Source organism: Gadus macrocephalus, chromosome 17 (genome assembly GCF_031168955.1).
Source record: "Gadus macrocephalus chromosome 17, ASM3116895v1".
Lineage (NCBI taxonomy): Eukaryota > Metazoa > Chordata > Actinopteri > Gadiformes > Gadidae > Gadus > Gadus macrocephalus.
In genome coordinates this window covers 7,129,550-7,146,419 of record NC_082398.1, presented here as the reverse complement: position 1 = coordinate 7,146,419, position 16,870 = coordinate 7,129,550, and the positions used below count along the sequence as shown (strand labels likewise).

The following is a 16,870-nucleotide window of genomic DNA, read 5'->3' as shown; positions in this document are numbered from 1 at the left end:
ACATCAGGCATCTGGCTGCTGCCTTCCAGTCTGTCCTCATCATCACGTCATTCTGTTGATAAGCCGACCAATGATACTGGAGGGTCCCTCTTTGATGTTCTTTTGATTATGACTATCACTGAATGACGTTGCGGCAATGCGGAGACTGTGTAGCATCATGCGGATGAGCCTGGCATTCAGCCCCTCTGAGCAGATTATTGCGTTTAGCCGGACGGTAGTAGTGGTGGTGTGTCCAGATATAGCCGACGCCATGAGCGTGGATCTAGGTTAATACCCCACCCTGACCGGCGACCGCCTGCATTCACAGGTACTCCCTCCCTAGCTGGGTCTACTGTGCTGTGCCAGCTGTATGACAGACTGCAGGTTTGGAGTTCTTTGGGCTGGTGATGACCTGACGCGAGCAGAAAACATGTCTGACTCTGCTGCTCCAAGAGGGAAGCCCACTGACTTGAGTGTTTAGTCTTGCATTGAGAAAGAGACTGCTGATTCCCTAAAGGAAAGTGTGTGTGTATGTCTGTGATTCCTGCAGACAAGGCAACCTCTACCGTAGCAGCAACAACACTTCATTTCCTCTTCCCTGTGGCCAACAGGATATGATTGGGCAATCTTTGTTTCCATCGGTGAATGGACCAAGGTGGACGTCACGGGTCAAAAAGCTAGCGTAATGCAATATGTTTCTTTAATGCGTTAACAGACGAACAGTTGAAAAGTGAACTGGAAAGGAAGATTCTCATTTGCCCATGGGTAGGGTAGGGTGACTGACATGGGGATCGAACCCAGTAACTTTCAACTTGAACACCCTAGACACTAGACAATCCTGCCACTTGTTCCTTTTCTACATGGACCTGGTTTTTGGCAGCATGGAGGACTCTCTGCCATTCTAAATTAGACATTGCATGGCAATTTTTTTTTATCATTGTATCCTGCTCTGCCTTAATCTGCCTTGCGGCTGCTTTGACACACTTATGGTTTATCTGTGTTTTGTAGTGGTTTGTTTCTTGGCTTTTATCCTAGACCCCTCCCAAAGGTTGCGGTGGCTACAAATTAGTAGGCTATTATCCAAATAAATATATTGTATTATGTTACAGTTGGGTAAATTGACATTTCTTTAAACTGTCTTAAACTAAAGTTAAACTAGCAACGAAAAATCAATGGCATTTACTCTCTGTGGCTAATTGGAGAATCAACAATCAAATGACAAACCATAGGATGTATGTTGGGCCTGCATACTTAAGGTAAGGGGTACTTACTGTATAATAGCCATTTGAGAGCTCACCAGGTTTACCCACAAAGCTTTAGGGAGACATCTCCGTTCCATTCCTCAAAGCCACGTGTCTTGATTTACAGTTTTAGCATTGAACACTGATGAAAGACTTTGCCGTCCCCGGGACCAAACCCCTACTGGCTCGGTGGTAGCCAGGCGACAGATCACTGGGGTCTAGCCTGATACGGACTACCTTTGTGAGGGCAGACACACTTTGACAGGGGCTGCTGCTGCTGCTCTGGTTCCCTTGTTTGTTTGACCACGTGGTGGAGAATGAATGAAGGCCACAGACGGGAATAGATCAACCATGACATAGGTCTATATAGGTGCGTGTACTGTGTTGGTTTAGGCATGGCCTACAAGTCCCAGTTATGTCGTCAGAGCTACAATAATGCATGCTTTTCTTTTATTGTGTTTTAACAGGATTAGGGTCTGTTTTGGGGAAATAATGGTTGCTACTGTGTCTCCCTTCATTGTTGGGACTTGTATTTTAATTGAGTTAAACACAGAATAGTTTATTAAAAACAATAATTACTCTGGAGACTTTTCAAAACCAACATGTTTTCTGTTGGTTGAATGCAAACCCATTATTCGAGTGTCTCCTCGCCCGGTGTGATATGAAGTAAAAGGCTTCTTGTATTAAAACCAAATTCAGCAAGATGTGCACAAAGGCAATGTTTCTAGGGAAGGGATGACGAAACAAAATGGGGAAGTCAGAGGGGAGGACCCCTCTGGGCGGGAACACTATCACACGCATGTGTGCGTGAACCTTTCTTCTTCTTTATGCTAGCAGTAGCAGTGCATAATCACTTGTTGTTCAAAGGCCTGCCTCTGTCTTTAGCATTAAATTCATTACATTTTTATTTGTCAAGAATTAAAAAAAAATAGGACCATTTAAAACACTGAGTTGCATTAACAACATGCTGCAGCTGCAGACATCAAATTGTGGATGAGTGCACAACTCAGTGAATTGGAATAACATGTTTTTGGTGCTCGCTAATAAAGTCTATTGGGGCAAACCATGTAGTCCAAGGAAAAATCTAATATTCAGAAGAAGGAAACAAATACAAGCAGATTAAACTTTTTACAAATTCGAGGGGCACTCTGGGAAACGTAATCCATGTCATTCTTTTAAAATTGTCTTTAATTTTTTCAGGAATTGCCTCTTCCATTTATCCTAAACCTTTCTGTCGTCACAGAAGTAACTATGTGGTTCTCCTCAGGTTCTAACTACGTCATGTCTAACGGGGGCGGTGTGGCCAGCAGTACCACCCACCTGCTGGACTTCCTGGAGGAGCCCATCCCGGGGGTGGGCACGTACGATGACTTCCACACCATCGACTGGGTCCGCGAGAAGTGCAAGGACCGCGAGAGGCACCGCAAGGTGAGGAGGGAGGGAGGGCCCACTGTGTGTTACCGTAGCGACAGCCTCGGCTTGGGGAAAGTCTCGACCCATTGGGGTTAAAGTATAGACGCTGAGGTGGTGTTTTTACACCTTTTATGATGGAGCGGCCCCTTTTAGGCTGAATGCTACAGGGGAATTCCACGCGACTGGTGATTTATTTGGATAGTCGCGTATTCAGTTACTGACAACCGAACCCCTGGAAGGTCACACTGCTGCGGATGTACACACACAACCAGGTCTTAGGTGCCAAAACAGTGCACTATCCTTTTGGGTGTTTAGTTGACGAAGAATAGTTTGAACGGAAAATAACAATTCCAGATGAAGTTCAAGTGTCTGTGTTTCCCAGATCAACAGCAAGAAGAAGGAGTCTTCATGGGAGTTTTCCAAGAGCGTGTACGATGCCTGGTCCGGCTGGCTGGTGGTGACTCTGACCGGCCTGGCCTCAGGTGAGACTCCTTCATGTACACATATACACACACACACACATTAACACACACACACATTAACACTGTGATGCTTTCACCTGTTTCACCCTTATGCAAATTCAGTTGCTCTTTAGTAACTCATTCACGTCTATCTTTTACAAGAGCCTCAAGGGTTAATTCCTCCCAAGCACAACCACACACGTGCACACACATGCAAACACACATGCACGTGTCCCTTGTAAACATTACCTCAGACCACGATGTGCGGCAGCGACGTAATCCCATGACGTTGCTTTTTCGACCAATCCAGTGAGTTCTCAGATGTTTACTGGCGACATTTCAATTACACTTCCCTGGTAGGTGAGATAAGGCAGGAAACCCATGGGAGCTCTCATTGGTTGACTCAGTCTTTAACCCCACCTCGTCCAATCAGGTGCTCTAGCCGGTCTCATTGACATCGCGGCCGATTGGCTAAACGACCTGAAGGAGGGCGTGTGCCTCAGCGCCATGTGGTTCAACCACGAGCAGTGCTGCTGGACGTCCAACGAGACCACCTTCGCCGAGAGGGACAAGTGTCCGCAGTGGAAAAGCTGGGCGGAGCTTATACTGGGGCAGGCGGAAGTAAGCACACCCATGCACGCACACACATACACATACATTTGCACACATCAGGTGTGCGCACACAAAGACAGGTTCATAAAAACACACACACATGCATATGTTGCACCATTGGGGAATCCTGGAAGAGAGTATGTGCAAACTAGGGATGTGCATTTCTGGCAAAAATACTATTCAATATTTGCTGAGAAGTATTCGAAAATCGGTCAATCAAGAACCCCTCATGCACGCACGCACGCACGTACACATGCACCTCGTATACACGCACACACAATGACACAGAAAGAGGCTTTTATGATTTGGATGAAATCAAACAGTCAATTCAACGTGGGCTTAGGCAGATAGGCCTACATGCGCCGAAAACAGATCGCTATTTATTTTACTGAACACAGCCTGCATGACGGTGAACTAGACACATCTTTAGCATATGGAAACTATGGCCAAAAAAATAACTTCACACTGTGTGTCTTTTTACGACATTGGCGTCACATAGCAACCAAGGACGCTGGGCTTGAAAAGTTACCTGACTACTTGCGGAGTGATACGACAGAAAGAAAAAAAAAATCCACTTTCCTTGACAGCGGTCATTATATGTTTAGCAACGACGAATTAGGGCTGGGCGATATGGGCCAAAATGAATATCTCGATATATTTTTACTATATCTCGATACACGATATATATCTCGATATATTTTGAATCTCCTCTAGAGCACATCATAAATGCTCGATTCAACCATGTCTGGCATAATGTTACGTCAGTAATAAATCTAGTATTCCTGAAATATAAGTCTGCATGTAGATTACATGAAACAACATATTGTTTAAACTCATTAGTGCTTTGTATTGGAACAATTTAGAACTTGCACATAAGAAAAGGAAAATCACAGCAAGTTAGATTTACCAACACAGCATTTATTCAAACCGTTAATTATTTATTAACTGTTAATAATAATTATTATATATACACTGCCAGACGACGGATCCAATGCTATTCTTTTTCAAAACCAAATCCTCAGTTTCCATCCTTTTTTCTCTCTCGCTGTTCTCACTCACCGGTCGGAGGTACACACACCTACAGCAGCGCGCCGTCCAGACTACGTCACACACGCGCGTCCATGAGAATCTCGCGGACTCGCAACGGGCGGGGGGAGTGAGTGTGTTTGTGCCATTGCATGTCTTTACCTTTTGTGGAAGAGGGAGAGACGTCGGACGCGAGCTTTTGGCCGTGATATTATACAATTATATTATATTATATACTATTATATATAGAGCTCCGGGAGTCGCAAACGGCAACAATCACTTTCTCCTCCATGCTGCAGTTCACCCCGGACTGCACTGAGTTTGACGGTTGAACGCTGATTGGCTGTTTACGTTACATATGTCACTCAGTGACCACGCTGTTGAACGCTGATTGGCTGTCATCACGAGAAATTAAAATACATTTCAACTTTGTCGCGCCACAAATCCTCGTGAACGCGCTCGCCTCTGCACAGCGAAAGTGTGGCGCGACAAATCAAAACTTGGTGCCGGTTTTCTCTCGCGAAGTATTCGCCCAATACGCGTCTACGTTCACTTTATATGGGATTTTGTCGCCCCGTCGCGTTTCATGCGAGTATGCCGGCGGCGGCAAAAATAAACATTACGTGCCAATTTGTATTCGATGTTCGCGACAGGGGCATTTTATACATCCCCTGGAGAACATCTCGCGATACATCGCATATATTCGATATATCGCCCAGCCCTACGACGAATTATCAAAAAAAAAATCACCACCGGAAGTTGTGAAGGCCCATGCAAGTGAGCCGAGTGTTCAACAGCATTGAAAAGAGCCGTGTAATAAATAACGATAGCCACATTCATTATTCAATTTTCTACGTGACTCAGACTATTCGACTATTCGCAGCTAATACTCTTCACTAGAAATGTTGTGTGAAATGATTTTCAAGCAGTCTTGCGGTATCAGCTTGGAAGATGGAACAGCGAGGTGTCCGATAGGCGGAGATCTAGATCAGCGGGAGTGGCCAGCGAAGCTGTGCATGGTGGAGCATGGTGGGAGTTGTTGTCTTCAATCCACAAGCGCCAAAAAGTCACTTTCTGCCTTTTCTCGGTCAAGACGGCACCAAATTAGAAATTTATTTTATTATTCGACTACATATAGGACCCAATTTCAATACATATTCATGCCTCCACCAGTGAAATGCTCCTTTAATGATATTTTTGTCATTGGCATCTCTATGGGCCACCTTCACCTAGGCAAGGCAAGGCGAGGCAACTTTATTTATATAGCACTTTTCATACACAAGGCAGACTCAAAGTGCTTCACATATAAACATTGTCATACAATAAAATAAAATAATAGGTAAGTAAAAGAAAAACATATGCAAAAAAATAGAAAGTTAAAAAGGCATTTTAGTATTAAAATAGAAAATAAAGGCAAAGTTAAAAAAGCTTTTTAGAAAGTGCAATGTATTTAAGATTTAGCAGAAAGCTATAGCAAACATAAAAGTCTTCAGTCTTGTTTTAAAGGTGCTCAGAGTTGGGGCAAGTCTTAAATCCTCCAGTTTATTCCAGCTATTTGTTGCGTAGTAACTAAATCCTGCTTTCCCATGTTTTGTGTTTACTCTGGGGATAATTAACAGATTGGTCTCAGAGCTTCTTAGTGGTCTAAAAGGCTGATGTAGTGGAAGCATATCAGTTAAATATTTTGGGCCTAAACCATGTAGGGATTTATAGGTAAGCAACATGATTTTAAAATCAGTTCTCTGACCTACAGGAAGCCAATGTAACGATTTCAGAATTGGTGCAATATGATAAAAAAATTTGGTCTTTGTTAGAACTCTAGCAGCAGCATTCTGAACAAGCTGAAGCTTCCTCAGAGTTTGTTTTGGGAGACCTGTAAGGAGACCATTGCAGTAATCAAGCTTACTAGTGATAAAGGCATGTACAAGTTTTTGTAAGTCTTCGGTGGACATGAGCCCTCTAAGTCTTGCTACATTTTTAAGGTGATAATATGCCGATTTTGTAACTGATTTGATGTGACTGTCAAAATGTAAATCTGAATCCATGATAACCCCTAGATTTCTGGCTTTGATTTAGGTTTTCAGGGACAGAGAGTGAAGGTGTTGGATTACTTTAAGCCTTTCCGTTTTAGAACCAAATACAATTATCTCTTTTTTGTCCTCATTTAGTTGAAGGAAATTTCGGCACATCCATTCCTTCACTTGCTCAATGCACTGGCACAGCAGATCTATTGGCCGATAGTCATTTGGTGATAGCGATACATAGATTTGCGTGTCATCAGCATAGCAATGATGGTCAATATTGTTATTTTGCATGATTTGCCCTAGTGGGAGCATGTAGATGTTGAATAAAGAGGGTCCTAAGATCGAACCTTGTGGGACTCCACATGTCACGTTGGTTGATTCTGATACAAAGTCGCCAATGGAAACAAAGTAGTTCCTATTTTGTAGGTAGGACCTGAACCAACTTAAGACAGTGCCTGAAAGCCCCACCCAGTTTTCTAACCTTTCCAGAAGTAATGTATGGTCTACAGTGTCGAATGCAGCACTGAGGTCAAGTAGCATTAGTATTGAGGTTTTGCCAGAGTCTGTGTTAAGACGGATGTCGTTTACAACTTTAATAAGGGCTGTCTCAGTGCTGTGCAGGGGTCGAAATCCTGATTGGAAGGTGTCATAGCAACCAGTTGATGCCAGGAAGTGATTTAGTTGCTGGAGGACAACTTTCTCAATGATTTTACTTATAAAGGGTAGATTTGATATTGGTCTGTAGTTGTTAATAATAGAGGCATCTAGGCTCCGCTTTTTTAATAGGGGTTTAATAACTGCAGTTTTCAAAGCTTTTGGGAAATTGCCTGACTGGAGAGAGTTGTTAACTATCTGCAATATGTCTACTGCTAGGCAGTCGAAAACATTCCTAAAGAGGTTGGTAGGTATAGTATCAAGGCAACAGGTGGATGGCTTTAGTTGTGTCACAGTTTCCACAAGATTTTGAGAGTCTATAACATTAAAGCATGCCATCCTTGCCACGTAATTTTTGCCTGAACAGGGTGGTAGTCCAACATTTTAGTTTGAAGTGGAGATATTGATGGCGCGTCTGATACCTTCAATTTTATCAATATAAAAAGCTGCAAACTCATTGCATTTCTGCGTGGAATGGAGATCAGGTGGAATTTCTGTTGGGGGTTGGTCAGTCTGTCAACAGTTGCAAATAGGGTTTTTGCATTATTAGTGTTGGTTTTAATGATATTGGAGAAAAATGTTTCTCTAGCATTTTTTTAAGTCTAAATTGTAGGCACGGAGGCTCTCTTTATAGATATCATGGTGAATATGAAGTTTTGTTTTACGCCAGATGCGTTCAACCTTCCTGCATTCCTTTTTCTGTGCTGTTACAGAAGCAGCTTTTCTCCAGGGTGCCTTTTGCTTTCCAGAAATCGTTTTAACCTTATAAGGTGCAATGACATCTATGACTTTCAAAATGTTCAAATTAAAGTTTTCTACAAGATCATCAGCAGAACATGGGTTTAGAGGTGGTAGCAAGGAGATGGCCTTTTTAAAAAGTACATTAGAATCTTCATTGATATACCGTTTTTTGACAGTGTTTGATTTTGTCTGTATGTCGGGAATAAAAGATATGTTAAAGAAAACACAAAAGTGGTCAGAAAAGGAAGGATCAGTCACAGAGAGATCAGAAACATTGAGGCCCATTGTGATAACCAGGTCTAGAGTGTGCCCCTTACAATGAGTAGCCTCTTTCACATGTTGAGACAGTTCAAATGTGTCCAAAATGGCAAAAAGTTTTTTGCACACTTGTCATTCAAATCATCAGTATGAAAATTGAAGTCACCAGTTATAACTAGACAGTCAAATTCTGTGGAGATGCTAGACAATAATTCTGTGAAGTCATCGAAAAAATTTGCAGAATATGTGGGTGGCCTGTAAATAATTAATAGGAGAACTCTGGGGGAGCATTTCAATACAGCACTAAGGTATTAGAACGATGGAAAATCACCAAATAACATCTGTTTCCCCTGAAATGCATTTTTAAATATAGCAGCAACCCCTCCACCTCTTTTTCCAGATCTACATGCATCAAAAAAGTTATAGTTGGGAGGAGCTGTCTCTATCAGAACGGTTGCACTGTTAATTTGTTCCAGCCATGTTTTAATTTGTCCCAGCCATGTCTAAGTTTCCCTTGGTTTACTCTCTTAGTGGTTACAGCATGAATGCGAAGGTTGCCCTGCTTTGACGTAGGCAACCTTGGGTTCAGCAGATTATGTGAAACTTCCTTTATACTGTGTCTACGGCTGAACCCTTTTTTGTCTCAGTAATACTCAGGACTACTATCAGTACAGGGGGGGGGCTGGGGCGCCATCCTCTTGGGTGTTATCAGCCTGTCGCCATGACATGGCGATGCTATCAATGACACAGATATAAGTTTGCTGCCAACATATTCCAGTCTCTTATATTCGGCTGGAAAATCGCAAAGGGAGGAGTCATTGGGGCTGGAGAGATGGCTATGGGAGAGATGAGGCTGGAGGTCATCGTCGATGAGGTAATGCAGAGGAATGCACCTAGAGACAATCTTGGTTCTAAACGCTAGCATGTAGAACTGAGAAGGCCGCTAGGTGAAGGAGGCACCTATCGGAGCCTGTGAAAATGCAGCCAGTGACGGCATCCATCTTGACCTTGTCCCTCCCTCCCCAGGGCCCAGGCTCGTACATCATGAACTACTTCATGTACATCTACTGGGCGCTGTCCTTCGCTTTCCTGGCCGTCCTTCTGGTCAAGGTCTTCGCCCCGTACGCCTGCGGCTCAGGGATCCCAGAGGTAAGCCAACCCCACCACCACCACCACCACCACCACCACCACCACCACCACCCCCACCATCACCACCACCACCACCACCATCATCACCACCACTACTACTACCACTACTCTCATTCAAACTTAAAGCTCAGACGAAGCCGGAAAGGCCCTTTTCCTTCCTGCTGCGTCAGATATGTTGTTGATTGCGTGGTATGCATGCTGCTTTAGCCTGAAGTTTAGCGTGAAGTATGCTGGCTTTAGCCTGAAGTATGCTGGTTTAGTTTGAAGTTTAGCTTGAAGTATGCTGGTTTAGCTTGAAGTATGCTGGTTTAGTTTGAAGTTTAGGTTGAAGTATGCTGGTTTAGCTTGAAGTATGCTGGTTAAGCTTGAAGTGTGCTCTTTTAGCTTGAAGTGTGCTGATTTGGCTTGAAGTAGACAGAGCTTAATCACACTTGGTCCCAAAGGGCTTCGCAGGCCACATTATTCAATAAAAAGTAAATGATGTTAATATATTGACCTAATCTCAAACGCCTGCATTGTTCCTCCATCCCCTTACCACCCTGCTCCCCTCCCCAGATCAAGACCATCCTAAGCGGGTTCATCATCCGGGGCTACCTGGGGAAGTGGACCCTGCTGATCAAGACCATCACTCTGGTGCTGGCCGTGGCCTCGGGCCTCAGCCTGGGCAAGGAGGGGCCCCTGGTGCACGTGGCCTGCTGCTGTGGCAACATCTTCTCCTACCTCTTCCCCAAGTACAGCAAGAACGAGGCCAAGAAGAGGGAGGTGAGAGAGACGTACTGACCGAGAGGGGGGGGGGGGGGGGGGGGGGGTAGAGGGGTACAGGTAGAGCGAAAGGGGGAGAGGAGGGATAAAGGTAGAGCTAGGGGGGAGAGAGAGAAAAGACGCGCACAGAGATGGCCTGACCAGATGGAGAGAGAGAGAGAGCGAGGGATACAGGTAGAGGGAGGGAGAGGGAGAGGGAGAGGGAGGGAGAGAATTTTGTTAATGGAGGTGTTGTTTAAACAAGCATATTGTAGGCAGATTGTTCACATGCGTCATATTAAGGTGTGTAGAGCGGTCCTCACAAGCAATATAAGCCCTGTTAGTTTTGTAGTGAGGCCGTGCCTTGGATACACTGGTACATCTTCGATCTCTATCTGTAGTCGTGGGGGCAGCAGCGTCTCTTCATGTTGAGTGGGGGTCTGAGGTGCGTTTGTTTTGTGTACTCAGGTCCTGTCGGCGGCCTCTGCAGCGGGGGTGTCGGTGGCGTTCGGGGCACCCATAGGGGGGGTGCTCTTCAGCCTGGAGGAGGTGCGTCTCAGAACACATTCAAAGGATCCACTGTCACTTTACTCCTTATCACTAGTTATCATAACTGACTAATGATTCAATTAAAGGCATATTGTACGGGATCCAGTAATATGCACTTTTTAATATGTTGTTGAAATTGGTTTTTACATCCTGACGGCAATAAATAACTTATGGGCAATGAAAAAGAAGCGAAAAAAAAACGAATTCTGTATCTGCTATAAACCTGTTAAAATGCTTACCAATCGGAGACACTGTGCCCGAATCTAAAGAACCAATCACAAGCCTGCGCGTTCTCTCCCCTCTGTGTACGAGCCTGAGCCGGCCTGAGCGCGTTCACGGAGGGCAAAGAAAGCGTTGTTGTCATAGTAGTTCATGACAGTGGACTAGACCTAGTGAGCCTACAACGTTAACACGATGGAAGAGAAACAACTGAAGTTACCACTGCCACCGTTACTTGCCCCGGTTCATCCTTTTAAAAAGGCAAGAAAAAGAAAGACAGAAACTGAAAAGGCAGCAACAAAAAAGAAGTTGGAGACTGCTCGAGGAAAAACGAGAATAAATATTGGATTAGCTTTTCAGCGATGGCGACAGCTGAGGGAGTTGAATGGCCTGAAAAGTGACCCAATGGTTGCCGTTGAAGTAAGCCGTAAGCAGCAGCAGCGCTCGTGCACGGCTCTGTGTCGAGGGGTGGGGGCAGGGAGTCCTGAAGGGTGGGGGAGGAGTTAAACGGAACTCCGAAGAGAAGCTAATTTCAAATCATGCTAGCTCTCTCACATCGTACAGTATAGCTTTAAGAGGTATACATTTCTTTACCTATACACTAGATGTTATCTTTATTTAATAATAAAGTATAAAACCTAATAGGTCTGACCTGTGAGCCGGGGTTATCTCCGACACAGGTCCCACTGTAGCCTGGAGGCGGTTCCTTGGGTCTAACAGGCTCCTCCTCTTCTGCAGGTGAGCTACTACTTCCCCCTGAAGACGCTGTGGCGCTCGTTCTTCGCGGCCCTGGTGGCGGCGTTCGTGCTGCGCTCCATCAACCCCTTCGGGAACAGCCGCCTGGTGCTGTTCTACGTGGAGTACCACACGCCCTGGTACCTGTTCGAGCTGCTGCCCTTCATCCTGCTGGGCGTGTTCGGGGGCCTCTGGGGGGCCTTCTTCATACGGGCCAACATCGCCTGGTGCCGGCGACGCAAGTCCACCCGCTTCGGTCAGTGGCCCGAAGAGCTTTGAAATGGGTCGTAGAATAGGTCGTCAACAGCTGTTTAGACATCCATGTATAGAGAAAACGTATTTAAAATGAAGGGACCTGAAACAATGTTATGTGGAACATGGATAGCCTGGAGATAAAGGTTGTAAACACCTTTTCACTTCAATCAAATGGAGCCCGTAAGCCTGGACCCTCTTGGCGTGATCGCTCTTAATCTGGTCCATGTTAGCATGGTCCCCTTAAGACAAGTCCCTGTTCGCTTGGTCCCCTTAAGACAAGTCCCTGTTTGCTTGGTCCTCCTAAGACTAGTCCTCTTTAGCCTGGTCCTCATTAGCCTGCTCCTCATAAGTCTGGGCCCTGTCAGCCTAGTCCCCCTGTTCCACCACCATGCCGGTGGAGCAGCTCCCCGTCCACTGACCCTCTGGTTCCTCCCCCCCCCCCCAGGCAAGTACCCAGTGCTGGAGGTGATCCTGGTGACGGCCATCACGGCCGTGGTGGCCTTCCCCAACCCGTACACGCGGCAGAACACCAGCATGCTCATCAAGGAGCTGTTCACGGACTGCGGCCCGCTGGAGTCCTCGCAGCTCTGCCAGTACCGCAGCCAGATGAACGGCAGCAAGGCCTTCAACGAGACCCCCAACCGGCCTGCCGCTCCCGGGGTCTACGCCGCCATGTGGCAGCTCTGCCTGGCGCTCATCTTCAAGGTCGTCATCACCATCTTCACGTTTGGACTCAAGGTGAGCGGGCCACCACGCGTTGGTGAGTGGTGAGGGGGCCGGAACATATAACCCTCATGTATTATCCGCAGGCTTCTTTAGGTGTGGCTTTGGAAAATGTTTTAGCATGCTTTAACGATGGAGCGATGCAGTGTGTTATGGTCTTCAAGAGCTTCAAGACCTTTTGAGCTGAAAGGAGAGTTGTTGTTTGGTTCGCTGAATCATGTTTGTCGAGGAACCTTTTGAAGGCCTGTTGCACACTTCACACTTCAAGCTAATCTCAACGGGGCATTCTGTGGCGCAATCAACCACATTTCAGAGGCAGCTGGATTGAAAAGGGCCTTTTCCTCTTTCCTCCTGAACCACTTAGAGTGGTGGTGGTGGTGGAGGTGGTGGAGGTGTTGCACCTGCTCTACCATTCTATTCTTCTTATTAAAACACTCCGCCTGAAGCTGATCTCTGGCGCCCCCCACAGGTCCCCTCCGGCCTGTTCATCCCCAGCATGGCCATCGGTGCCATCGCGGGCCGCATCGTGGGCATCGCCATGGAGCAGCTGGCCTACTACCACCACGACTGGTTCATCTTCAAGGAGTGGTGCGAGGTGGGCGCCGACTGCATCACGCCCGGCCTGTACGCCATGGTTGGGGCGGCCGCCTGCCTCGGTGAGTCCACAACACCGCTGGGATTTATTTGATTATATATAATATCGATTTATTTTACTAAATTGATTTTAATTGACCTGGACGAGCAAAACAACACCCGTACAAGTAGGGCTGTGTGATTAATCGAGTTTTGATCGACATTTTTATTTTTGCGTCAAACGATTTCCAAACTAATATAATCAACTTTTTTTTTATCCTTTTAATCTGGAGTTTTTGTATATTTGTTTCATTCATTCAATGTTTAATAGAAATAGAACAGCTCGATACATTTTTGTGTTCTCAGTTACAACCTTTTTTTTCGGAGAGAAATGCTGAATAAATGATCATGCTTTCAAACTCAAAAATAATAGTTTAAATTACCGTGACTTCAACATTGACCAAAATAATCGTGATAGTGATATTTCCCATAATCCAGCAACCCTACGTACAAGTACGTACAAGCAAATTTGCCAAGGCAACCTGAACGTCTGTTTACAGAACACACACGCCTTACGTGCCCCGGCGATGAATGTTGAAGAACAGGGAGGACACCAACGCCTTTAAGTGGCATATTGCTGTTATTTAACCTCCAGGGTACATATTTGTACCTCACATTTCTTACGAGAGGATGTTTATTGTTTAGCGCCTGCTGTTCAGAGTGACTGGCGGTGTAGACGTCGGTTGACTTTAACTAAACCTGGTTTTGAGAGAGCGAGTGAAGCTGAACTGACTCTGGGGTCTGTTGCAGCCTGGTCTGTGCTGTTCTGCACCTTTATTGTTTTCTGCCCGGGTTGAACCGTGAGCTACCTCAAATGGTTATATGTTTTCGCCACAGTTTTTGCTGGTCTCCATGTTAACGCCACAATTAACTTATAACCAATGGGTAGACCTAGCGGGCCATGTTGGTTTGTTGAGTGGGTAAACCCTCTATTATCGCAGTTGTTTTTGTAGTTCTGCCATTACTCTCCAATACGTCTGCCAAGTGCATACGATTAGACTGACTGATCCCTCAAATGTGCCCCCCCCCCGTCCCCCCCACCCTGGTTGTGTGATCCCCACTGCACCCTCAACCCCTTTCCCCCCGTCCCTGCAGGCGGCGTGACGCGCATGACGGTCTCCCTGGTGGTCATCGTGTTCGAGCTGACGGGCGGCCTGGAGTACATCGTGCCCCTGATGGCGGCCGTCATGACCAGCAAGTGGGTGGGCGACGCCTTCGGGCGCGCCGGCATCTACGAGTCGCACATCCGGCTCAACGGCTACCCCTTCCTGGACGCCAAGGAGGAGTTCACGCACACCACGCTGGCCCGCGAGGTCATGCGGCCGCGGCGCAGCGACCCGCCGCTGGCCGTGCTGACCCAGGACGACCTGAGCGTGGAGGAGCTGCAGGCGGTCATCAGCGAGACCAGCTACAACGGCTTCCCCGTCATCGTGTCCAAGGAGTCGCAGCGGCTGGTGGGGTTCGCGCTGCGCCGCGACATCACCATCGCCATCGGTGAGGACGCCACCCTCTTGCGCGCACGGTGTTTAAAGGTTAAACATGGTGACGATATTGCATCACGGAGGACTCCCTCTATCCACCTCTTCCTATCTCTCTCTCCATCCTTTACTGTTGTTCTCGCTCTCCTTCATACAACGGATGCCTTACCCCGCTAAGCAGCTTTAATTGGAGCTGTCCATCACATGATTATTCTGTTCAAACGTTTCCAAACCCTCCCCCCGTCCCCCCCCCCCCGTCCCCCAGAGAACGCGCGGCGTAAGCAGGAGGGCATCGTGCTGGCCTCCAGGGTCTACTTCACGCAGCACGCCCCCACGCTGCCCGCCGACAGCCCGCGGCCCCTGAAGCTGCGCTCCATCCTGGACATGAGCCCCTTCACCGTCACCGACCACACGCCCATGGAGATCGTGGTGGACATCTTCCGCAAGCTGGGCCTGCGCCAGTGCCTGGTCACCCACAACGGGTGAGTCGGGCCGGGCCGATCGAGTGCTCTGATCAGGAGGTGCCCGGGAGTTGAGGTTGGGGGTTTTGTTTTGATTCGGTTGAGTGTGCCGTTCTGAGTGTAACGGTGCGGTCGCCATGTCTTTGGGTGAGTTTTTACTACGGTACTGAGATCGACTCTGTGGTGGTGTCACCCAGCTGGGCTGATGAAGGTGCCGTGGTTATAGCCCTGCAAAGAAGGAGAAAGGGGGTTGAAATGTTTGCGCTCCAACCAAGGGCGTATCAACTAAAATAATAAATACAAAATAACAAAATGTATGCAAATCAAATTGATAAAACCGTCCCAATCTCCTTCCTTTATTCCCTCATCCGCTTCGTTTTACTAACATGCCTGAGTACCAACCACATACACATCCTGCTGCCTTGCTGCCCACACCCCTGGCCTAACCGCTGGACTCCCCCTCACGCACTAATCCCGTTAAGGCATACACGGTCAAAGGGAGCTCTGTGAGAGAAAATACTCACCCCGGATGCGGGATGACGCAATATAATATTTAAACGTACAATTGGGTGCCCGTGGATGTGACCGGAGCTGTCAAGGGTTTTTCAGTGTCTTTATGTTGTTGAGCCACTCTGGAACTGGCGGACACGTTTTAGCCACAGACACCTGGTGGTGAGATGGTGGTATTGCACAGCAGAACAAACTGGTAGTTCGTCTGACACGCTGTGGCAGAGATTGAGGATGGCAGCAGTTCGTTCATTTTGTTCTATTATTTTATTATTATTTTGGATTCATTTGTAATATTATGTATTCCCATTTTAAATAGTGTTTGAGCTCCATATCAAATAGAATAAGCTGTTTTCACATTATGTCTACCGCATATCGTCACCATAAATACAATAATTGATCTCATGGTTGTCATGATATGTATAAATGCAGTATAAATGCACATCTTCTAAAGATATAAACCGTTTAAGATCACCTTCCACAGAATGCTCGGACCGGTTATTTCAGGTCTGACGGTCCGTAATACAGTAACAGATTTATGATTTCCCTTTTAGTGGCCATGTTTATTAACACTGATATTCATATATGTTATGTTTTGTTCTTAATTTGTGGCGTGTTTTAAGTTATGTCTGTTTACATATGATTTGTGCTGCTGCTGTCTCTTGTGTCTCCTCTCTCTCCTCTCTGTGGTTGTTGTTGTGGCGTGCTGTTGCCGAGTAACGGCTGTGTGTTGCAGGATATTGTTGGGCATCATCACCAAGAAGAATATTTTAGAGCATCTGGAGGAGCTCGAGCAGAGAGCGGAGCTCCCGGTGATTAGCCACGCCCCCTTCCCCCATGACTCCTCCTTCTGCTCTTCACACTAGTCTCTTAGGCTCCGCCTCCTAGGAGGCATGCATGAAACTGTGTGGTCCGACTGTCTTGACAGTTCCCATTCCAAACCTTTCTCTGCTGGCTCGGGCCTCTGCGTGTGCCTTGGGATGGTTTACTTTGGTGTGGATTTATTTTTTA

The 16,870-nt window shown here is 46.5% G+C and overlaps 2 protein-coding genes across 10 annotated transcripts in view; both read left to right on the top strand.

Moving 5' to 3' along the window:
* LOC132475485 (uncharacterized) overlaps window positions 1–16,870 on the top strand; it is a 207,291-nt gene that overhangs the window by 37,684 nt on the left and 152,737 nt on the right. The window lies entirely within an intron of this gene.
* The window catches only part of clcn3 (chloride channel 3), a 33,042-nt gene that overhangs the window by 10,931 nt on the left and 5,241 nt on the right, over window positions 1–16,870 (top strand). For 6 of the 8 annotated variants that reach the window (XM_060035691.1, XM_060035689.1, XM_060035695.1 and 3 more), the window contains 12 exons: window positions 2,488–2,648; window positions 3,016–3,115; window positions 3,528–3,715; window positions 9,436–9,558; window positions 10,114–10,320; window positions 10,768–10,848; window positions 11,806–12,058; window positions 12,503–12,795; window positions 13,250–13,436; window positions 14,509–14,907; window positions 15,157–15,373; window positions 16,596–16,671. In XM_060035691.1, coding sequence (XP_059891674.1) covers window positions 2,488–2,648; window positions 3,016–3,115; window positions 3,528–3,715; window positions 9,436–9,558; window positions 10,114–10,320; window positions 10,768–10,848; window positions 11,806–12,058; window positions 12,503–12,795; window positions 13,250–13,436; window positions 14,509–14,907; window positions 15,157–15,373; window positions 16,596–16,671 — 2,285 coding nt within the window. The remainder of the gene's footprint in view (window positions 1–2,487; window positions 2,649–3,015; window positions 3,116–3,527; window positions 3,716–9,435; window positions 9,559–10,113; window positions 10,321–10,767; window positions 10,849–11,805; window positions 12,059–12,502; window positions 12,796–13,249; window positions 13,437–14,508; window positions 14,908–15,156; window positions 15,374–16,595; window positions 16,672–16,870) is intronic. The other 2 variants (XM_060035693.1, XM_060035696.1) reach the window with 1 other exon arrangement.